Source organism: Manis javanica, chromosome 6 (genome assembly GCF_040802235.1).
Source record: "Manis javanica isolate MJ-LG chromosome 6, MJ_LKY, whole genome shotgun sequence".
NCBI classification, from domain to species: domain Eukaryota; kingdom Metazoa; phylum Chordata; class Mammalia; order Pholidota; family Manidae; genus Manis; species Manis javanica.
In genome coordinates, this window is record NC_133161.1 from 21,247,933 (window position 1) to 21,272,478 (window position 24,546).

Below are 24,546 nucleotides of genomic sequence, written 5' to 3' on the forward strand. Positions count from 1 at the left end.
CCAATATCAAGTCTTCCTTATCTCCAAAGGTTTAATTTATGCTCTTAGAACTTCAGGACATACATTCCAATCTATTTTCCAGAATTCCACTGATAATATTTGTTGGAAAAGAGCACTTTTTTCCTGCTGCCCTAACTTGTTGTGAGTGTGGCTTATGCAGTTGTTAACTTGCTGCCCCTGCAGCAAATCAAATCAACAAATATTTACCAGCTGCTAAGCTCGGCCTTGTAGGACATAGAAAAAACTATGAGATTCACTTTCTGCATTAAAGGAGCAAATTGTCCAGCTGCACCAAAGTACCCACATATTCTAGAGGAGAAAACTGCACATGCTCTCTGGATGCCCCCAATACACCTGGAGCTTTACTTCCAATACAAGAAACAGCTGGTGTTCATGATTTAAGGCTCAATACAAATAGGAGGGAGAATTTATTTTGCAAACTGCCTGGTTTGGCAAAGTTCCCAAATTCATCAAACAGAAAGATTACGATGATGATGATAACAATAAAAATGATTCTTCATCACTGGTCTTAATATAGTGACATAAAAGAACTGCATTCTACATAGGACATTCCAGATGTGGAACATAAACTCAACTTCACCCAAAATAGACTTGTAGCCTCCCCAGCACCTGCAAAAATCAAAGGTGACCCCCTGTCTTGCCTGAGGGTTTCAGCCTCAGACAAGTTCACTATGGACTCAGTGAGACTGAGAAATGACCACGGATGTTCTTGGGGTAAAAGGGTTTATACCCAGATATATTTTCATGGCAGTAGGTTGAGCATTAGAATCACGTCTGCATCCAGCAGTTCACAGGTTCATAACCCACCTCCATCTCTGCCACTGCCCAGAGCACTAGGTAGAGCTCTTTATATAGTGACTCACTCAATAATAGCTCATTGTCTACAGGTGTGGAAGCATTAGCCTAGTAGTTGGCCAATTACATCATCAAGTAGTTGAGGGTCAGGTGAGGATCCTGCCACAGGAACTTCCATTTTCCCCATGACCCCATATACTTGACATGGCTGGGATTGGAAGCTAGACCTGTGAAGGTATCAGGCAATGATCTTTCGTATTAATCTAGTTTAGGGAAAATAGAAGTTCCTCTGACTAGGATCTTCACCTAACCCTAATCTACTTGATGATGTAATTGGCCTACTGCTGGGCTAATACTAGGCTAATATTTACACACCCATTGGCAATGAGCCGTTATCACTGGTGTTGCTATATACAGAGCTCCACCCAGTGCTCTGCCCAGAGACAGAGATAGAAATGGATCCCAATCCATTCTATCAGACATGATTCCAGCACTGACCTGCCTCCATGAGAATAAAACTTGATATAAACCCTTTTACCCCCAACATTCCATTGTTGTTATTTGGGCTCACAGAATCCAGAGTGAATTTGCCCAGGGCTGAAACTCTCAGGCAAGACACAAGTAAAAGGGCATTGTGGATAAAGTGAAGGTTGCTATGGCCAGGATTGTCATCTGGCCCTGACTGCCTTGCTCACTACACCCGTGTGGGCAATACGTTGCTATTGACTCTATATAAAGAGCTCTGCCCAGTGCTCTGCACAACATGGTGGCACGGCTGCAAGGCTGCAGGAGAGCAGAAAGGAGACTGGAGTGGTGGCAGCGCAGAGGACAAAGAATGAGACGGCTGCGGGGGCAGAGAGGCCCAGAGGCAGAGACTGGCTTGCTGCATGCAGACTTGCTCTGAGTGGACGGAATTCTAGTGACTGACCTGCCACGGTGGAAATAAAGTTGGGTATAACCCTTTCACCCCAAGAACGTTCTATTGCCATTTCTTTGGTCACATGGAATCCATAGTGCACTTGTCCAGGGCTGAAACCCATTGGCAAGACAGGCATCAATAGCTATTTAACATGGGAAAACTCCCAAAGAAAGAAGCCCAATATTTCAAAAGCCAAATACTATTAAAAATGATCTAACATCCAACTAGTGTTTTTCTGTCAACTGTTGAGATCTTTGTCATTAGGTCTCATGAAAAACTTAACAAAAATAAGGCTTCCAATTAGGGAGATGCCAATGACCTGATTCATAAATGAACTTCCACCATTTGGTGAGAATAATAATTCACGCTAAAACACCCTGAGTACTTCTAGTGCCAGGTAAGGTGCTAAGTAGTTTGCTGAATTCTCTTGATAAGCTATTATAAATACTATTATTATTCTCATTTTAAAGATGAGGAAACAGGCTGCAAGTCTGGGGAGAGGAAATCCCAGGGCAAAATACCTCTAAAAACCAAAATCAGTCAAAGGGAAAAATAAAGTTTAAAACCCATTTATTGCTTACAAACTGCAGTCCAGCGCTGTCTTTCTCCACTGTTCCGGAGGAAGCCAGCAAGCAAGCCCCTCCCCTTAACCTCTCAGGTTCAGACACGCGCTTGGGTGCCCAGGTAAAAAAATACCCTGACATGGAGATGAACTCTCCACCCAAGGATATGTAAATGCACCAAAGCCAGGTGAGGTATTCTGGAAATATTACAGTTTTACCCACACAGGCTCCCAAAGGTTACATCATGGCCCAGGGTCTCAGAGCTTAGTGAAAAAGTTGGACTATTGCCCTGCTCCCCAGTAGACAGAGTGCATGTCATCTGCCTTTCAGTCCCCAGGTGGCTGCAGTTCAATGAGTGGCTCTTGTTTCAAGCAGGCAGCACATGGATAACAGCTAATCCCATCCACAACTACAGACTGTTAGCCCTCTCCACCAGCTACTTCACAAAGGTCTTCTTCTGGTTCCAACAGGACTGGGCATGAGACCTGGAAATGGCTCACAAGCCCCCTCCCCAGTACCACAAAAAAGAGAACTCAAAATACTTTTTCCACTATCCACAGATCATCCCTTTTTCATCCTCATCAGTGTCCTCAATAATGGAAAATTCCATGGAGACTGATTTGATGAGGTGTGAAAGCCTTTCAAACTTAAATGTGTTTCAGAAATTTATGTCGTGTCTGTGAATGTTTATGGCTCAGGTTTTCTGTTTTTTGGTGTGGGGGGCTCTTCACTTAGAGAACAGAATGTATTAATATTTGTCATGGGCAAGAAACATTCTTCCTGAGACTTTACACCTGTAAAATGTGGATAATGACATCAAGCCACATTTTTTCATGTGGATTTGAGAATATAAAAAGAATACAAAGTTAAGAATAATTTTATATCAAACTCAAATGCCACATTCTCTAACTTTCCCAATCCAGAGGCCCCACAACTACCATCACTGTCCGTGCCACAGTCAGCTTTCTTTTATTTATAGCAGCTCTCATTATCCAAATTACATTTTTTAATCTGTTTTCTTGAGTACTTCATGTCTCTCTGACCACAGTGAAATTCCGTGCAAGAAGGGATTTTGTCTTCTTCTTTACCATTGCATTGCCAGACTTTAAAATAGTCCCTGGCACATGCTAGGCACTCAATGAATGCAAGTTGAATAGTAAAACCTTTTTGTGTTAAAATTCGTATCTTTATGAACATTTTAAAAATTGGATTTCCAGTCCATAGAAAGAGAAGAACCATAATCCTTGGGTAATGGCATGCTCATCATTAATCCATGCGTGGCCCTCTTATTTATTTAGCTATTCAATTTGGGGTTTTTTAAAGCTGATGATACCTGAAAAAACAGAACCTAACACAATAGCTAGGGTCCTTCATCTGATCATAGGCCCTGACCTCTATCTTGTCCCTCACCTCTCCCCAACTAGGTTACCATCAGTCAGAATCCCAGGATTCATTTCCTATTGTCTGAAGTCCATTTCCTGAGGACCTGGGATGGGATTCTTGTTTAGGTGATTTACTGAGTTTTCAAGAGAAGGGAAGTTTGGGAAGCAGGACGGGACAGGAAAAAAGCAAAGCAAAGCTGTGCAATCAGCTGGACACTGGATTCAGAGCTGGAGCACACATTGCACGACAGAGTTGACCCTTCCTTGAAGCAAAATACGAGCTGTTTGTACTGAGTCAGTGAGTCACTGGCTAACATTTGGGGAGGTGATATGTATGAGAAAGTAGCTACATGAGCTTCCTGGGGGATACAGCCCCATTTGGCTAAGGGCAGTTCTCCAGAGAAGAATGGAGCCTCGGGCAGTTGGCAGCCAATGCTCACAGCAGCTGGGGATCAGTGCCCTTGACCAAGAAAAGGGATCTGCATGTCTGCTCTATCTTGCTTCCCTTTTCACACAGTTTTATCAAATTTTATAAGTCTTCCTTAAAAGTGCACATATGTATATTTTTTCAGTTATTTGGAACTTTCTAGAAAGGGAATCTTAGTAAATTTTGTTTTGAATGTTGCATATTTCAGTATGTGAAAAACCATACTTTATTTACCCATTCCCCCACTGGTGGATTTCTGAGTTGTTTTTAGGTTTTTGCTACGATGAACAGTGTCGCTGTGAATGTATTAATTATTTGTCTTGGGCAAGGGACCTATTATTCCTGAGATTTTCCACCTGTAAAATGGGGATAACAACATAGCCTACACTTTTGGGGAATATAATTTGTGAGGGAATATAATTGTGTACATGTGTGAGAATTTCTTGGATTCACGCCTGGTGTGGGACAGCTGGATCATAAGGCGTGAATGCTAGCAGATAATACCAAAGTATTCTCCAAAATGGTTTTAGTAATTCACACACCTATCAATAACATATAAGAGATCCTATCACCCACCTCCTTGCCAACTTTTCTGTAAATTGAATTGAGTATGAAACAGCATCTCGGTGCAGTCTTGATTTGAATGTCCTTGATCAGCTATCATCACTTCATAGGTTCACCCCGTATTCCTGTTTCCTTGTATGTCAAATGCTTGCTCTTATCTTTTGTCTGTTTTCCTATCAGGTTATTTGTGGTTTTCATACTGATCTGTAGTTCAGTGTATGTCCTTTGTGGTGTGTATTATGAATATTGTGAACACCTCGCCCTAGCTTGTAACTTGTTCTCTCACATCTTTATGGTGTCTTTTAATGAACAGAGAAGCTCTTCATTTTATTATAGTCACAGGTATTCTTTTTATGGCCTTTTATGTCTTGTTTAAGAAATCTTTCCCTTAAAGGGAATTAAAGGGCAATCTCAATCATGGGGCAGTGTGGTCCGCAGACAGAACCAGGTCACAGAACGTCACAGAGGCAAGCATTGTCATGCCTACTGAGGCACTGTCTGGTCAGAGGCAGGCCTGACTAGCCAGCATAAGCCACCAGCTGGCTGGCTGGCAGGTGTGTTCTGGTTACAAAATTGGAATATATCATGCTATTAGAGCTGGATACCATTAAAAATTCTAATCATAGGCTGTAATTAACTTTCCTTGCTCTGATGCCCTGCTCACTAAACAACCTTCTGATTATAATTTGGCTTCCCATGTACCTTGCCTACAGGGAGAGAATGTACTGTTCAGGCCGATGTGAGCATCCAATCCACTAAACAGTTACATGCCATGATGTAAATTAATAAATTCATATTATGATTTTATCACCTGCCTCATCTGAGCTCTGTAGGCATAAGTCAGCAACCCCAAGTCTAATCAACACGGACACTGAGAATATCAAGCTTCTGAGCTAAAAATCTAAGAACTAGACCCAGGAGGAGAGCGAAATCACCAAGGTAACACTGCCCTGGAGGCCCCGCAGCTGATGGAGAAGGCCTTCTTACATGTCATGCGATACAGATGGGTATTAAAATTGACTTTTGACATTATGAAGAGCTGCATATTTAAACTCATAGCTTGGTTCCATTCAGGTGAAGGCGAAGAATAGAAGATGATCATGTGACTCATACTGAATATTTATTGGCTTATGAACACACACCAGATGCTACACAAATCCTAGGCAGAAGGATAAGATTTACAGACATGTTTGAAAAAAGAAAAAAAAGGGGCAGATGGTATACATGCTGAGGAGGACTGGAACAAGAGGTGTCTGTCCTTGCACCACCTAGTACTCATGGTCTAGGATGCAAAATAGAACATAGCAACTTTAAAGACCAAAAAAAGGAGAAAAAGCTCCAGGAGAAGGAAACAAAGGTCCAGCAGAGCATACACAGGAATGTGCTGGGGCAATGAGATCATCCTGGCCAGAGCAGTGACTGAGGATCTGGAGGGTGAGGGCAAGATCTTTGAAATAAGTTCAAAAGGCAACATGTAGGTGAGCCTATTAGGACAGATGGGGATATTTTAGCACTCTTGCTATTAGATGACCACTTCATCCAGGGTTTCTAGGGGAGGAGTACCTGTAGTGACACAGGTTCCCTTCTGGGATCCCAGTTACACTGAGTAACACAAGGAAGATGATCAGAACTGCCGGGTCTGGGAATTCTGGGCCCAGTGATGAGAAGTGATCCAGGACTTTGTATTCAGATCAAGAACATATTAAAAAAACACAAGAAATGGGAATGACCTATACTGCTGATCCTACAGGATTTATTTTCAAAGAAAAATATGTTCAATAAATAGTGAGATAAAGGCAGTTCTGCATCACTGGAGACCCATCTAAGAGATAAGCATGTGTCTGCCTCACCTGAACAAGGCCACTGACTTGGCTAGACTGCATGAAGCTAGAAAACCATCTCAGAAATCCTTCTGCTCTAAAAATGAGGAAGAGGAGGAGACATGCCACCCAACAAGAGGTGGTCCTAAGTGTAGCCTGCCAACCAGGTGAGTGGAAGCAAAGGCACCCAAAGGGCTCAGTGAGACAGCAGGACCAAAACATAGTGGCATGGACAGAGGATGTCCCTCAGGCGCCCCAGAAGGCACCATCTCCATGGAGGGGATGGAAAGTGGCTGATCTGGGTGCTTCACAAAGCCCAAGGGCTCTGACTCACACAGGAAGTGTGGAGTTGAAAAGCTCCCTTTTTGGTGGCCTCAGTGTGCATGCACACATGGGGACAACTGAATGTAGACAGAGTGGGCTCCTCAGCTAGAGGTTGTCCCGCACATGCTCCATGATGGTTCTCAGCCCCAGCCAGGTCTCCTCCACGGTGGGGATGATCTGGTTGGCTGGCAGCAGGAAGCCATAGTGCCCAGTATCTCTCAACTCAAACGTGAAGGCATACTTGATGCCATTATCATATGCCCAATCAGTGCTGCTCCCGCTCGCTGGATCTGTAAGTCAGAAGAGAAAATAGCTTTGAAGCCCGGGTCCTTTCAGGGTTAGATGGGAAGGGGCCAGGAGCAGCGGCTGGCTGCCTGTGGTTCCTCAGGGATCCCGAGTTCTTTCTCAAAGTCATCAGGCCTGCACCACGTAAACCTCAGCCTAATCCATGTGTCTCAGGCTGCACCGTGAGAGTCTTCACTACCAAGCAAGAGATTTAAATCCTCATTTCCACCTGTTACTAACTCACTGTGTGGACTCCTTCAGGTCACTTGAAACCAGTCATCACGGAGTGTGGTAAGCAGCCTCCAAGACAGCCCAGATGATCCTTATCTCCTGGTATTCATGTCCTTGTGTGAACAGATTGTCCTCCTACATTGAATGGGGCTGACCTGACCTGTGTAACTAAGGACTGCAGAAATGAAGGTACATGACCTTTGAGGCCAGGTCGTAAATTCTATGGCTTCCACCTGGCTTGCTCTTGGATCCCTCGCGCTGGGGAAAGCCAGTTGTCATGTAGTAAGGACATTCGGGCAGCCCTATAAAGAGGTCTGTGTCATGAAGAATTGAGGTCTCCTGCCAATAATCAGCACTTGCTTGCCAGGTTCATGAGGGAGCCACGCCTCAAGCCCAGTCAAGCCTTTTGATGACTAGAGGCCTAGAAGACCATCTTGACTGCAGCCTCCTGAGAGACTTGGACCCAGAGGCACCAGCTAAGCCACTCTTAAATTCCTGACCCACAGAAACAGTGTAAGAAAATAAATGTTTATTGCTTTAAGCAGCTAAGCTTTAGGGTAACTTATTACATAGCAAGAGATAACTGATACACAAAGAGAAAGAAACGCAGCCCTTGAGATTTCCCTTTGCAGAAAGGCTGGGGAAACGCAAGGCGCCTGTTGTCCTGCTGCTTCCCAGTCAAACTCTACTGAAGCAGAAACTGGCTGAAAGTGCAAAGTGTAGATGACATTGAAAATAAAATAATGATGTCGATAGCAGAGATCATTTAACATCCACCATGAGCCAGTCATTATATTGGAAAGTTTACATTTATGATCTCATTTAATCTTTAAAAACCCAACGAGATAGGCATAAAGGCATAATTGTCCTTGTTTTTCATATGAGAAAATGCAGGCCCAGAATGGGTAATTTAAGGAAATACAGATGGAAAATGGCAGGGCTAGAACTTAAACCCAGGTCCATCTGATGTATAAAGCCCATCTTTTCTTCATCCTATTTCCAGTCCATTTAGTGTATTACATGTCTGTTAACTAAAATATGGGCCCTTTGTTTTCCATTGTTCCTGGGGTTGTTTCTCATGACAGATGTGTGATTTTTCTCTTCCGCAGTAACATGCTCCCTGAGGTTCTGGAACAGACGCACCTATACTCTCTGAAATCCTCATCCCATAGCCTCTCTGTACCCTGAGAAAACGCTGAATAAAAAACAGAGGAGGCCTCCAGAAGTTTCTAGAGGTTGTTTATATGGCAACCTCAAGTATTTCAGAACACATTTCAAATTCGGGAAGGAGGCAAGAAGACCTCTGCTGAGCAATCAAGTTCATGAACTTCACTTTAATCAGGACCCGGCTCAAAATCTACCTACTGTTTTCTTTTTTTTTTTTTTAACACAAATAGGAACCACTGTAACACTCTACTCCATATTTTGAAGATTATTCCCTATTAGCACATAGAGATCCACATCATTCATTTAAGGGCTGCAAACTCTTTCATGGCATGAATGCATCATGTGTTTTCACCCAGCACACTACTGATGGACACTTAGGTGCTTGCCAGTTTTTTTTGTGATGCTAAACGATGCTGTGTGAGCATCCTTAATACTCAAGCCAAACGAGGGCACAGAACTTGTTCCCAAGCCCTTAGGAGGTCACAATCAGTGAAGAGGAGAGGAGAGGGTTGCTAGAGGCAGGTGGCCTGAAAGCAGTAGAGTCTGAACAGAGGAAGGAGGCATGAAAACTCTAAAAGGCAGACCTTAGAATTCAAGGTGGGAGACAGTCTGGGTCTGGTTAGCACAGAGACTGAACAGTCCAATATGGCGCAGAAGGCCTTCAGGATGTAACAACTGACGTTCATAAGGCCACTCAGTCGTGGGCACAGGAGCCTAAATCTCTTCTAGATGCTCTGTTTAAGAAGGCCAGGAAGTATAAAATCTACTGTGAAATAATTTTAGAGTTAAAGAAAGGTCTAGCACCATATAAGGGGCAACTTTTGTTTGTATGTAGAATTATGTACAAAAAATTATGTAGCCCAGGCCATAACTCGTGGTATTGGACTGTTAACTATACACAAGTTGATTACACTTTTGGAAAGCAAAGAAGGCAGACAAAGCCTATAAAGGATATAGAAGAAAGGCTCTTGAAAGAGGTAGGAAACATTATGGCTTCTGAACAGCACTCAGGAGAGCCACCTGCCTCCTCGGCTGGAGGAATCTAATGAGCATCTCTTCAGTAATTTTGACACAGCTCATGCTGCAAGGCCATTCTTCCAACTGATGTTTGACCCCAAATCCAGGCCCTGGCAATGCACAAAGATCTTGCGAGCGGACCTCCTCAGAGGGCGCAGTCCCTGTAGCTGTCTTTGGTCCTGGCCGCAGTTCTGACTAATCGGGCAGAGGGTGGAGAAACTCTCCCGATGCGTTTGCTCTCTGAGGAGTTCCCATCTAACAACACTAATAAGAAGAAACCACAAATGATTAAATGGACTGGTGCTGCAATTAGCAACCCGAACACCAACATCGTGCTCACTGCTTACGGAGTCCAGTGGCAGATGGGGGAGCAAGAGCGTGAGATCCAAGTACAGAGGGGGACCCAGGAGGTGGGACGGAGAATCGTCCCAGAAGAGGAAGGCTGAGGGCAAGGCAGGCGGGATGGGAGACCAAGTCACAGTCTGGAAGAGCAAAGAAACAGCAGCCAGCTTGCAGAGGCTCTGAGCAGGGACTGACTGTGTAAAACTACTTGTATATAGAGGAGGCACCAGAGGGGACAAGAGGGCACCGGCTTAAAAGGGGTCAGAGCTGTGTTCCCTGTGTTTGTATTTATGCTCCCCATTTATAGCTAGGCTCTTGGAGAATGATCATATTCTTCAACTGGATCTTTACATTTAAAGACCAGACTCACAGAATAAGGATCTCAGCAGGAACAGAGTGAAATGCCAGATGAAACACCTCAGTGAGACACCAGTACAAAGGTACTTCCTCAAAATGAGGTTGAGGTTGTAGGAAATGAGCCTCAAGACCATCTTCAGGTTCGGAGGCTTGGTAGGGTTTGTTTGGGTTGTGTTTTACTTTGTTGGCTTGATGCTCACCACCATCGGGAGGGTGCCTAGCCCAGCTCCCAGCCTGCGTGTTCCTTTCTGACCGGAGGTGAGGGAGTTGCCTCCGCCACCCCCGCTCAGCATGCCGACCCACAGGTGGGTTTTCTTGGAAAACGGAATGAGGGGCTTGAGGAAGTTTTGATGAGTGATGCCAGGATTGTTCACAGAAGGTAAGGAGCACAGATGCCACCACACTGACAAGACCTAACTCGTCAAGGGCACATAACAGCATGAGTGCGCATGTTACTGATGAGCATGACTGCCTGCAACAGCTCTCATGGCACTGGCTCAACATAAACTACCAACAGCAAACACCATCAGACTAGAATGCGGGAAGCCTGACTGGCAGCTCTGCTCCTGCTTCCTTTCAGGTTTCCTCTCAAAGCCTTTTCTAAATGGCCGATAATTACAGCAAGTACTTACAGACAGTGGTGCAGGTAGGACCCACTTGGTACTTAGTGCCCGACAGGGAAGCCAATGCTTTGGCCGCACGCCTGGCCACCTCGTCCTAGGAGGGGGGAACAGGCGGAGTGAGAAAGAATGGATCCTGCAGCCTGACATTCCTCAGCTGCTCTGCACTATGATGGTTTGGAAGATTCTTGGCCCCTCCTCCAATTTTTCCTTCTGGTCTCTTCTTTCCCATCCAACCAGCACCAAGGCGAGACTACAAACAGAGAAGTGGCCTGGTTCCTCTAACTCCCTCTCCTATGCCACCCCTGGTTTTTTGCTTCTAGTTTGGGGAAAAGGGTAAAGAGAGGTGGGAGAAGATCTCCAAGCATTCTGAAAGCATGTGTACTACATCCTCAAGCTAGAGGAGATCTATTCAAGCTCTCCAAAGATGTGGAGCGCTGCTCACCAACGCTTTAGGAATGGCCCCAGTAAAGGTACCACCGTCCTCCCCTATCCTGTGGGAAGGGAACCCCATGTTCACAAACATGCGGGCAGGCCAAGTATGTTCAAGAGGAACTTTCTAACAGTTGGGTGTGTTCCCAGAGTGGAGGTGGAGACAGTGCCACCGTATATGGATGCGCCCCATGCAGAGTGCCTGTTTGAGACCAGAACCTTGCCCACACCTAGCCTTGAGCCCTGTCTGCCAGGAGGTTTATGGGCTAGCTGTGGGCCCAGGCAGAGGGCGCACTCTAGCTGGCCAGCACAGAGAGAGAGGCCTGCAGTCTGCCCGGCTCCTGTTCGTCCACCCTAAGTGCCTGTCCTGGGGTGAGTGACCGTATGACACAAAGCACCCCTAGGCTGTGGCCTACACCCTACTTAAACTTTGCCTTAACCAGAATGAGAAGCACCTCCCTCTAGCCTCTCCTCTAGAACTCGCAAGCAGTGGGTCCGCACTATGTTTTGGTCAGAAAAACAAATGGGAAGCTGAGGCAGGAGTCAGGTGCAGTTCTTGGAACCCGCAGCAAACAAGGAATAAGGGGCACTGCCTCTCTTCTGTCCCCAGGAGGCGTGACAGCACATCCCACAGGGCGGAGCAGACCCAGCACTGGGTGGAGGGTAGCCTGCCACTCACCAGCTCGTCCGCATCTGGGGCCTTGTGGACCGTGTACCCATACGGATACATCAGCAGCTGTGAGTAGCTGTGCAGATCCATGAAGCATTTGAAGTTTCCGTGTTCTTGGATGAAATCTACCACTGATTTCACCTCCACTTCTGAATTGGCGTGGGGTCCGTGGTACACTTCAGAGCAAGGGTTGTCACTGGTTCCCTCTCCTTGGGGGGCAGCCCGAGCAGAAACATTAACCCACAGGCCAAGAGAAGAGAAATTCAGGACACTCAACACAGAGGAGGGCAGACAGTACCAGCAACAGGCAGACCACTGCTAGATGCCCCCTGAGGACCTGGTCCAGTGTATGTATACACTGCAGGGAGGGCACAGAGGTGGGAAGCCAGAGCTGCCAGCTAAGGAGGAAAACTGGTGAGACTCCTTTAAATGGACAGAGTTGACCTTGTATTGTATCACTAACAGTAGGCATAAATAATTAATATCATACTTGACAATGAGTTGTAATTAATAAGTACTTTAGATAATGTGAATACCAATTAATAATGGAAATGAATACATTTATTCTGGTGTCACCTCATTCTCTTGGTTCAGATCATAATGGCTCAGTGCTGCCAAAAATAATCTACTGTGTGGCTAAAATCTGATTATTTGACAGGCATTTCAAAATATTACTTTGTGTTTTACTTCATGGTAAGCTCCCTGAGGTATCTGGTGCGTGCGTGCATGAATTCACCCAGTCGTGGGAATACCTGACTTCACTGTGATGTCCTCAGAACCCCACAGCCACATTAGTGTCCCCCCAAAGGTTTGTGTGGCATTTCTACACAAACAAAAGAAGTACACTAAAAAGAAAGCATCAGGACAGCGGTGGCGTTGTGAATGACAACTCACAGGGTTTGGAATTGCAAGGCGAGTTTAGATCCTAACTTTTAACCATATGCTCCTAAGATTGTAGCTGAGCTTCGATTATGTCATTTCAGATAGTAAAATTCACTCACTAGGTCAGAAAAATAAATAAGATAGTATGTGGCAAAGTACCTGGCACATAGCTGGCACTGTGGTAGGATGATTTTAACTAGCTGGAACTCAGAACCCAGGTCTCCTACTTTGTGCTCTTTTCATGACATCAAAGGGCTGAAGTTCACATTGACACATCTGAGGGTAAACGGCTGGAGGTGAATCCTACCTGTTAGGGTAACAGTGCTAACTGCTCTCTTCAGGAGCCCATCCACCCACCCGGGGCCTCACCCAGGAGGGCCACGGTGGCCAGACTATATGGAAAGGATGCGGATTTGTATATCTAAGACTAGAATGGTTTTTAAAATATTACATTTTCTCAGGAAAGCAGGGATTGCTGAATCATTCTCTTTGAAAATTAACCAAAAATTTTTTTAAAAAGAGAGAGACAAAGAGCATAAGGGATTCACCCATGCATCTCAATGAATCAGCAATAGAGCTGGCCTGGAAACCGACTGCCTACTGCCATCTCAGAGTCCTGTGGACCAGGCTCTCTGCGGGACCAGAGGTAGAAGGATTTGAAAACCATCTCCACAACCCACCTGCAAAACTAGCGTTCCAATTTCTATTTGGATCCACACCAATGCAGCGGCTCCCAGGATTTAGGGATCTTGTCTTCCTCCATAATCGGTTCTGAAAAATCCACCGAGGAAGGAACAAACATCCAGAGATGGGTCAGGGCACAGGAGAGGCAAAGGGCTTCTTGGGTGGGCCTATGGTGGAGGTGGGCACCACACACGGGGCAAGCTGCTTGTGGTTCTGCCCGGAGGGTCATGGGATGCCAGTCCTCAGTGAGCAATCTCCCCTCACCCCTGAGAGGGAGGAGGCTTAGCCCTTCTGGCTCTGAGAGGGCAACTCCCCCAAAATGCAACGTGGAGAACTTTATAGTGCAAGAACCAGACACTTCCACCTGACCCCACTGAGCAATTTTTGGCTTGGGTAAAAGTAGGATAATTGGACAGTATCCTCCTGAATGACTGCTGGTGCAATAGACAGGAAGTGCACAGCAACTATTTTATTCTTGCCTAAAGAGTTAACCTGAATGCAATATCAAGCCACTAGATCTGACTACCAGTGAGTAGGAAATACAGGGGATAAGGCAACAAATTAAATGGCACACAACAAAGAAGCCATCAACCAAATTCAGAACATCAAACATTCTATGGGACAATTTACTTGGTTTCTCCAAAAAATGAATGACATTTTTAAAATACATGCAGGGGGTGCGAGTGGGGGGGTAACCATAGTAGATTTTAAAGGCCTGCAGAGCGGTAACAACCAAATGCAGGCACAGGTCTTATCTGGATACTAATTGCAACACACTGACTCAAAAGACATTTTAAAGATAATTGGGGGTATTGGATGATATTAAGAACTTCCATTGGTTTTTTAATTTAAAAAATTTTCTGATAGGTGTTTGTTTTAATTATCATCTGCTAGAGATGCATACTAAAGAAGTTTTGGGTGAAATTACCTGCTGTTTGGGATTTGCTTTAAAATATGTCAGGAAGAAATGTATGGAAGGAAGGAAATGAAAAGAAGATTGGTAAAGCTTTGGTAATTGTTCAAGGTCCATGAGAGGGAGTTTATCAGATTATTCTAAGAAAAAACACTCCCTAGTGCTTCTCAGCTCAGAGAATGACTAGAAAACGAGACCCCAAGGAAGCTCGTAGCTTGCATGTTTGTGGAAGTTTTCTCCAAGGGATTGTACAGCTATTTAGGGGCAAAAAAAAGGAATTCAACAAACGCATCGTAACACCAAGCCCAGCCCATTCTGCATTACTCACTTTAGTCTGCGTGTACACATATCCATCAGGATTGGCCACTGGCAGCAGGAAAATGTCCATTTTCTCCAAGATGGAGGTGATGGCTGGGTCCTTCCCATAATCAGACACAATCTAAGCAGAGATGAGCTTGTCAGCTATACCGTGGCAGGCTGGGTTGCTAGGCCTAAGCCCATGTGGCTTCCCCAGATGCCCACCTAACACAGTAAACCCTTGCCAGCCTCCCTGCCACCCTCACTGACACAGCTCTCTGCAAAGCTCTGGGAGTGCTTCAGAACCTGGGGGAACCTGGCTTTGTGAGGACATCAGCTGCACTGAGTTCTGGGCTGCCCAGTGCAGTCATTCCTTCCAGGGATGTGAACAGGGGAGGGGAGAGCCAAATATCCTAACAGTTATTAGGAATATGGCCCCCACACTAAGGGAAGGGAAGACGGATCCTGCACATGCCCCACGCCTCCTGTCACAGTGCTGGCTTACAGCAGGTTTTCCAGAGGGACATGGAGACAGCGTGCAGGCCCTGGGGCCTGGGCAGCTTGGAGGGGCCTGAGGGCGAAGTTCATGAGTTTTGCTGCTGAGAAGACTCTGATCCCTTTCTGCAGAGCTGACTGTGGGTCAGTGTTTCAGGGCCACCTCTGCAGCTCATTAGCTTGCTCACTGCCATGAATGCACTTTGTCATTTAGCCACAGTGGCTCAACACAGGGGCTCTGACCTTTTGCTTCTCTAATCTGAAAAGGCCCCCTGCCTACTGTGTCTGTACAGAGTGCCTTCCCATCTCGTCCCCAGGGCTCAGCTGCAGGGACACCCCAGGCCCACCAGAATTCTTGGCTAATACCAGGCGGCATGACCTTCCTTGCGGTCCAGATGCCTGTGGCATGTGAGATCCACTCCCGGGAATGGATGCCTGCATTGAGCCAAATGGCTGGCCGCCCCGTGCCTTCAGCAGTACTGAACTGTGGAAGGAAAAGAGGTCAGATAACCACCCTCCTGCCTGGGTCTCCACTCACCTCTCCTCTTCCCAGCTTGCCCCTATTCATTTAAGCCATTTAAGGTAATTCAGAGACCAAATATTCCTGAGAGCATCAACTATTTATCGGGCTTATCCGTGACCAGGGAGCTTAATTGGTTGGTGGGTGGGGCCCCACCGCAGCCCTGGGGAGCCTGAGCCACTCCAGGGTTGGAAGCAAATGCAAAGGGGAAACAATTGCTATTGTGAATTATAATGCCAGTATGATTAGAGATAATATTATGTCTCTTGAAAGACCTCAAATGGTATTCCAACAGAGAGAGACACACACACACACACACACACACTCAAGAGTGCATTAACCAGCCTGGTCTAGTTGATGCAATAGATGAATTCAATTTTTAAATGAGGAAGAAAAGTTTATTATAGCTCTTTGTTAATAGCATTAAATGAATTCTGGCTCCTGCCTTTTAGTGTGGGGCCCTCTTGGGTCAGAGCTTGGTGCAAATGAAACTAGAGTCTCCATCAGATTGGCAAACAATTGAAATTTATGCTGATTTTTTAGACCAACCAGATCGGTGGCAGTTCTCTCCTCCCTGAATAATTTAACCACTGCTATAAGCCTGGGTTCTTCAGGACTTAGAGAAAGTTAAGGGTTTGACAAATTCTTAGCACCATCAGTTGTTCCGTGGTTTGTATCTCCAAATTCCTTTTTATTCATTCAACTGGGTTATTTATGTAATTTATGTCACTGCCATAAATTCCCAACCTCCTTTGCCAATGCAGACCTGAATCTGTTAGAAATATCTGGAAACTGGGCTTTGCGCAGCCAAAGATCATAGGCTGGGCTTAAAATTACATCAACCCTAAAATTAGCTTCCCTTATTGCTTTTCCAATAAGTACCCCTAAAAGCAGAAAGAACTGGTAGGATTATGCCAATTTGTCTTCCTATTTACAGAAAGTAAGAATGAGAGTCTTCTGGAATGTTGACTGCCTCCCACCTCCCACGCCTGCCTTTCAGTCAAAATCTGTGCTCTAACACCTCTCCCGTGTTAGGCAAACTGAGGGGCTCTGTCAGAGCAAATCAGGACCCAGTAGATGTCTCCCAACTTCACCCTCCTCCCTGAAGTCAAGGAGGTCCTAAAAGCTGCCTCCTTCAGAGGTGTGAGGACTGGGTCCTAGATACAAGGAACCTGGAGGCCAAGTCCAGTAGTCCCGTTGGCCCTTCAAAGAGCACGGAGCCTCTCACCTTCATGACATATATTGACCGGTTCTCAAACGAATGCCCAATCTTCACCCTACTCGCCAAGTCAGGAAACTCTTGGGCAATGCTGTCCATCTCACGGTAAATCTGAAGGGTGAAAAAGTGAACTCAGGGGCATTTAAAAAATTTGTTCAACTCTGTGTAGGTGTCTATGAACTTTATCTTAATGATCTTAATGGTTTCTCCCAGCCCCTTAATCATAGGGTTGAAGGGATTACTGGCATGGAATTCTTGAAGAACTGCCTAAAAGTCCTTTTCAACAGTTTTCTAGAGAATAATACACTTTGTCCACAAGATTATAGTCCACTAGAGAGACTTGTGCAGCTATTGCTCCAACAGTATGGCACCTTGTACCTAACAGACTGGACAATCAGCAATGACCTTGTTTAGCCAACAATACTCCCCAAACTTTTTTGATCATTTCCTCCAACAGTTAAAAAAAGAAACTTAGTATGTACCATATACATGTGTGTATGTGTGTGTGTGTATATATATATATACACACACACACATATATACACACACGTGTGTGTACAGACACAAATATATATATTATAAAACAAAAAAATAGAAATGTTTCTGTTAGTAATAAACATAAATATATGTCAAAATGTAAATGGAAGTTGTAATAATTTCTTGCTCCACATCCCAATGGACCATCTTGCTTATCCCCTGCCACACAGGCACCCCGCTTTGGAGATGATTCCTCTAAAAGCTTTAGAACAAGCATAAATCATGGCTAAATGCTTCCATTTGCTTTCAGTAAGATAAAAAAAGAAAAAAGTTTGATTTAAATAGAGTTCATCCATCGTAGTTGCTTAGACCTTTTGAGGGTCAAAAGAAGGAAATAAAACAAATTTATATTTAGACCTTAAAATTGGAAGAAGGACCTTTACAGAGGAGAAAAATGTACAATCGATATAGAATAAAATCAAGCTTAAATGGTTTATCAGAGTTGCATCAATACGGCAGATTGAGCAGAAGCAAGAAAACACCTCCCAAATATGTAGGCAGGCCAGAAAAAATACAATGAAAATTATTCACAGCCAACTTTAAAAGCCAAAAAAGAGGAAACTGCAAGTGCTAAAGATAGAGAGTGGCCTCCACAGCAGAGCAGAGGAAGAAAGATGAAGCCCAGGACCAGACACCTGCCTTGGGCACAACAGTTTACAGCAAACCAGAGCAGGAGTAGATGGCACAGGACCCAGCGTAGGGCAAGGAGCCGGAAACACAGAGCTGGGAATGGGCAGGTCCAGCCATGGAAAAGGCCTAGAAACACTATCTACTGACCTAAAACGTGGAGCAAAAGCCAGATGCCTGCGCTGAGCCATGAGAAGAAAGACAGTCACACAGGAAAAGTTAAAACACCGTGACAGGGGGTTCAAACTCACACTGCCAACATCAAGGAAAAACTCATCCTCAAGAAACTAACAAAAATGACAGCAACCACACCACCACACGCAAAGGGTCTGGAACTAGAAACCCTGGCAGAGACAAACATGACATTCCCACTAGAGACCTCAGAAGGCTCACTGTTTGTAGCTGTTTCTAGAAAGAACTGAATACAATCAAAGTGGGAGATGGAACACCAGTCCACGAAAGGACTTGCAGGCAACCAGAGGTCGCTGTAAGCCAGGCAACAGTGGCACCTGAAGTCAGCGAACAAAAGTGAGCAGAGGAGAAAGTGAGGCTCCTGCAGCAGGTAGCAGGAGGGATGAAGCTGCTGGGGCCCTTGGTAACATGTGCAACTGGGAAATGCAGCTAGGGAGGACTCCATGTTAAAGAGGCTAACATCATGGGTTTGATCCCTGTGTGGGCCCTGGGCTCTGGTTTCGTCCACAGCCCTGCACTGAGCTCCTAACTGTTCCAGCTGTTCTGCCAATGTATGTCACTGGTCACAAGAGGGGTCACGAGGCAGTACAGTTGGATGTGCACACGATAAACAAAGCTACAGACAATTACGGGAAAAAAATGAATGGAGATGGTGGGTCAACGTTTGAAATAATCCCTCATCTAGAAGAAAAACAACTCAAAGTATGTGCTTCATGAACAGCATGCCAGAAACATCATCTTTGGATATAAAGAACAGCAGGAACTCAGATCTAGGAAGAACACCAGTTTAGACTCGGCATATGTTCATGAGCTAGTAGAGGGCTTCCTGACTAAAGAAGGTGACACGGAGGGACATTCTAAAGCTGTACTGTATGTGATGTGGTTCCATTCCACAGCCCCTCTTGAGTCCTCAAGTTCCAAGTCATATTAAATTATTCTGCTCCAACTTTTTCATTTGAAGGGTTGGCTTACCTTGAAAGTCAGTCATCTATATAAAGTGGTTTCTAACTAAACATAGCACCAAAATGCATTATGGAACAAATATATAAATAGAAACGATAAATGATCGGAAATACTTGGTTAACCTTGGAAATAACCACTTGTCTACTTGCCTGGAATAAGTAACATTTTAATCTGTGAAAAAAATACAGGGATTATGGGGCATAAGAGGAGTGAATTACAAGGATGGGAAATGACTGTAATTACTTCATGGTTTTCCTTAAGGGGTTGCATTAGAAAATAAAGATGTCATGTGGGAGAAAATGTTTGGTTTGTGTTTCACTATGCTCTTAGGTGCTGGTGGGAGATAAACAGCCCCAGAATTAGAAAGGAATTGAAGTGTATGCATTTGATCCCTGGGTAAGGGGCATTGTGCTAAGGATGCATATGTCCTAGAAGTAAGAAAAGGGATTACAAGACCCAGGAGGCTGATGACCTTGATTGTACTCTGCTCTGAAACACTTACAGCTTCCAGGGAATGATAGGCCCCATAGTTGAAGGTATTACTGCTCCGTTCTTGCCCCTCATTGTGTTGCATTTCTTCATCTTCATTATCTAAAAGGGCCTAAAACAAACACCGTGACGCTGTGAAGTGATCCATTGGAGACGGAGGTTACTGCTGTTTCTGCTGTATCTTGGCATGAGGGCTGGCGGAGATGGCGGCACCCTCGGCACACACATCAGGTCGCACAAATGTCAAGGTCTAAAAGGGGGTCCAATTTCTTCCACGTATCCCTAAAATCTTATTTCCTGGCACCCCACACACATCACCCCAGTCCCTGGAAGGAGCATATATGTTGTTGGGCCATTATACACTGAATTCTCTAGACATCAGCCTGCATCTGGTTTCCAGTGACTCTGAGATACACAGCTTGGGAAACCACTCAGAAACAAAGAAATTCTTACAACCACTCATACTTTGAAGGCTCCTGACAGATGTCTATGGCATGTGAGGATGATTAATAAGCTCACAGCTGCTCACGCCATCAGGAAACTCCAGGGCCAAATCACCAGTTGGGCTGTAACCCACCTCAATGAAGGAGAGAACATGAGCCAGACACTGTCCTGCTGTTCAGATATAGGTTATAAGGTTGGTATCTGGCTTGGGTGATGATGTTCCCTCTGCTGGGGGCTGTTGGTGACATTCCCCTTTCTCAAAGGATGCGTTTTATTGCCTGTCTCTAACATCCCCCCACCTTCCCTCCTGACTTCAAATAAGAAAAGAGAAAAAGACTTAATATTTGTGGGGCCCCTATAATGTACCAGGCACTGTTAGACATTTCACTTACATTTAATCACTTAATCTTCTCACTAAGTCATATAAGGTATCACTATTATCATTTTAGCAATGTAGAAGCAGAGGCCTGAGAAGTTAACAGCTGTAACAAAGTCACAGCTAGGAGGTAGCAAAATCAGCATTTAGATGTAAATTTGTCCGGCTCCCTAGCCTATGTTTGATTTGCCATTTCAACTACATGTTTCTCTAACAAGTCATAGCATTTCACTTCCCTGTCAGATGAAGTCAGTGCCTTCATCTGCAAAATGGGGAAGGGTAAGACCAAAACCTGACAGTCTCTCAGGTCACTCTGGCTGCTCTCTCCTACGCAAGGCCAGGGAGGGGTCTTGGCTTACCCACCTGCAGGTCTTCAATTGTCACTGAGAACTCTAAGTGCTGGGACTTCAGGAAGGATTTGACTGGCTGCAGACTGACAGATGGCACCAGGACATCCACAGAGCGACTGAAGGTAGAGTGAGATTTCCAAAAGTTGAGCTGAAGAGAACAAAAACAAAACCAGGTGAGAGGACAGTTCATGTAAAAGGCACAAGGGGCTCAGACTTCCAGAATAACTGCCAAAAGCCAGGTGATCTCTGAGGGGCTAGGTTCTTCCCAAGGGCAGACTTTGCCCATTTCACAACTGTATCTAGTCAGGCTGCCCAGCAGGCAATCTCTGGCAAAGTCCAGAAAGTACTGTCAGCAGCAGCTAGGAGGACAGAGCTCATCTCCCAGGGCCTCTCTGCTGTGATCTACAGGGTTCCTCCCCCATAACCCACTCCATCCTGTGAAGGCATATTGACTAATACAGCCTTATACACAGAAACTCTTCAGGAGTAACAGTTCTGGCAATGCAAGAGTCTTCTCCTACCAAAGTTGAGAGAGAGTAGAGGACTAAGAAGAACCAGGTACCTTAAAGTTGTCTGAATTCACCAGCTGACTTAGTTTGTTGATCTCGTCTCCATTTCTGACGTTAATCCTAAAAACTTGGTCCCTGGGGAAAAAAGAAGCAAGCAAAAGATAACGGTGAGCTTTCAGCTGGCAAATAAACCCAGCCTACTATCCCAGACATAACTGGGCTGAGAGAAAGGAAATGGTCTAGTCTTCAGTTACAATGTAGAGCCATTAAATATAAGACTACGTGGCAAATATGAAGAAGTGCTTATGGTATAACTTTAAGGGAAATGCTAAGTAAAAGAGCAGGACACAAAATTGTATGTATGCCATGATTACAAGTATGGAAAAAGCAGATGCATTGGAAGAAAAACAGACAACGGAAATACAGCAAATGCTGACAGTGCTTATGTTCGGGTCGTGGGATTATGGATGACTGACTTTTTTTCCCCTTGTATCTGTTTTCTGTAATGTGGTCATATTACTTTATAATGAAAAACATATACATTTTGCAGAAAGGAATGTTCCTGAGTTACACGCAAAGCTAATTCAAGACATAAAGAAGCATTTCTTCACTGTCAGTGGCTAAGGCTGAAACTCTGGCCAAAGGTCCATGCTGGAAAAAGCTAGAAAAAAACCCCCAGCTCTTTCACCCTTGGAGGGTTAGCTATTTTGCGCTTAGCAAAGAGAGGAGAGGCTGAGTGTTTTCTCAATCCCATTCAGCTCCATAACCCTACACAAATGCAAATCACCATAGGCTGGGTGCTGGGACTGGACCTGGGATTCAGTCTTCCCAAGGGGACCCTGGGAGGGCCCAGAAGGGAGCCGGCCAGTCCCGAGCCCCCTTTGTGGTTTGCCCTGCACTTGTTTGCTATACACCATTTAGCTTCTGCGGCAGCAGGCGCAGAGGCCCCCGGAGCCCTGTGTGTGGGTGGAAGAAGGCCCAGCCTGAAAAGCTGCCTTTGTGCTCTCAGCCCGCTCAGGGAGCCAGGGGAACCATTAGGCCGTTGCTAGGTGATGGGCAAATGAATCCGCACTCAACGCTGTCACATGCGTCATCCCTTCGCAAGAGTGAATGCGGGAGGAGCTGCTGGAGAGGGCTGGGGGCTGAAGGACCTGTTGACAGAGAAAACGGTTCTGGCACAGGGAGCTGACTGTGCAGCCTCACGTGGCACATCCACATCTCATCAGAAAACCGGCTCAATCTGGATGGATGCTCAGGGTCTAACTTTGTTCTGGAAGGTTCTGGAGGACCACTGAGGGGGTCTAGTCCAGCCCCTAGAAGGCAATGCTGAGCTGCTTCTGTTGCAGGTGGCAGGTCTGGAGGAAATGTCAATGGTGAAAGCTCACTTTCTCCCAACTCATCCAGTCTCCACAGGGTCCTGGGAGGAGGGCAGCTAACTGCATCCCCCAGGAGCTACTGAGGCCACTGGCTAGGCAGGTCTCAGTCTGAACCCAATAGGCTTGCTAGGAGTTGGACTGCAATCCCGGGAAGGTGGGGAGTCAAACCACCATTTTCTTGACACAGGCAAGAAGCCTTGTGAGAAAGGAACAGGCTTAACACAGAAGGGAAATCCCTACTCCTGGCTGAGTACTGGGGCCCACCTGCTGAACTCATGCTCTGTTACAACTCATCCCCAACACTCCAGAAGAGGAGGTGTCTTAAAAAAATAAGTGTTCTCCAAGAATGGACTAACAGATACCAAAGGGAAAGGGACTGGGGAGGATGGGTGGGAAGGGAGGGAAAAGGTGGGGGAAAAAGAAAGGAGGCACTACGATTAGCATGTATAATGTGGAGGGAGGGGGCATGGGGAGGGCTGTGCAACACAGAGAAGACAAGTAGTGACTCTACAGCATCTTACTACATTGATGGACAGTGACTGTAATGGGGTTTGTGGGGGGAACTTGGGGAAGGGGGGAGTCTAGTGAACATAATGTTCCCCATGTAATTGTAGATTAATGATACCAATATATATATATATATATTTCTTCCAAAAAAAAATGAGTGTTCTATAAAGTGCCTGTGCACTGACATGCCTATTAGCAAAATGAAGCATCCGTAAAATACAGCACAGACTAGAGCAATCTCAAAGAAGGAGGGGAGGAAGAAGAAACAGGAAGAGAAAAAAGGAGGAACATGACAATAAAGAGCTCTCAAGAGTAAGAAAATCATGTCACACATTCACCCAGAGCATGTGTTTTACTTTTCCCCAAAGCGGTAACTTCACAACAGAACTCCCACACTCTCGGGCGCAGTCCGCAGCAATGGGACACAGTGAATCTAGCCGGCCTCGCCGAGGAGGAAGTCCGCAGCCCATTTCATCATGCCCTAATCAGCCCAGCTACAGAGGACAGACACAGAGTGGCGTGCAGAGGCACGGCCGAAGGGCTGGTGCAAAGCCCTCCCCCGTCTGTTCTGCTGCATCAGTCCAGCCTCACTGAAATCCCGAACTCACCATGTACTCTGTCCTTCTATGCCTTTGCACAAGCTGTTCCCCAGCCCTGTCGCTTTTCTGCCTGCCAATCTCCACCCAGGCCTTAGGTCCAACTCCCATCACCCGTGAGGGTTTTCTCTAACTAGAGGAAATGAAGTGAGGGACAGTCTTCAAATGGCACTACACACGGGTGAGGAGCAAGTAACATCATCCTCATAAATCTAAGTCCATCAATGCCTAGAGGCAGAAAGCATGGAAGGGGGCACCAGGTGAAGGGAAGCCTTCTTCTTGTCCTCACTCTCCTTGTTTCTATTTGGAAACTGCTCTCTCCCAGTCCTGAGAATGTGGGTGGCTGAACACCATCTATCTCCACTGTCTGGAAATCCATTCAAAGACCTTAAACTCTTTCTGAAGTAGGAAGATCGGCCTGGGAGGGGGATACGGTGGGTTCCGCAGGTCGGCAGGCTCCCCGCGCACTACCCCACACAGGTGTCCTTACAGCTCTGCTCACTTGAGCCCAACACCCAGGGCTGTCCAGCTGCTGCCAGAGCGGTGGTTGGTGACCCTTTCCCCTGCACCCACCCCTCACCCCGAGTTTGGACAGTCCATAGCCAAGTGATACTGAGCTCCTATCCCTCCCCCT

At 45.7% G+C, this 24,546-nt stretch overlaps 1 protein-coding gene across 3 annotated transcripts in view; it reads right to left on the minus strand.

Annotated features, from left to right (window-relative positions):
* CPA4 (carboxypeptidase A4) overlaps positions 1 to 24,546 on the minus strand; it is a 29,857-nt gene that overhangs the window by 3,326 nt on the left and 1,985 nt on the right. The window contains exons 2-11 of one of the 3 annotated variants that reach the window (XM_073238462.1): positions 21,487 to 21,568; positions 20,938 to 21,072; positions 19,768 to 19,866; positions 16,956 to 17,057; positions 15,587 to 15,691; positions 14,744 to 14,854; positions 13,499 to 13,589; positions 11,946 to 12,145; positions 10,847 to 10,931; positions 2,317 to 7,105 (exon numbers count right to left, since the gene is read on the minus strand). In XM_073238462.1, the coding sequence (XP_073094563.1) occupies positions 6,921 to 7,105; positions 10,847 to 10,931; positions 11,946 to 12,145; positions 13,499 to 13,589; positions 14,744 to 14,854; positions 15,587 to 15,691; positions 16,956 to 17,057; positions 19,768 to 19,866; positions 20,938 to 21,072; positions 21,487 to 21,568 (1,195 nt within the window). In that variant the 3' untranslated portion in view covers positions 2,317 to 6,920. The remainder of the gene's footprint in view (positions 1 to 2,316; positions 7,106 to 10,846; positions 10,932 to 11,945; positions 12,146 to 13,498; positions 13,590 to 14,743; positions 14,855 to 15,586; positions 15,692 to 16,955; positions 17,058 to 19,767; positions 19,867 to 20,937; positions 21,073 to 21,486; positions 21,569 to 24,546) is intronic. The other 2 variants (XM_037019522.2, XM_017640378.3) reach the window with 2 other exon arrangements.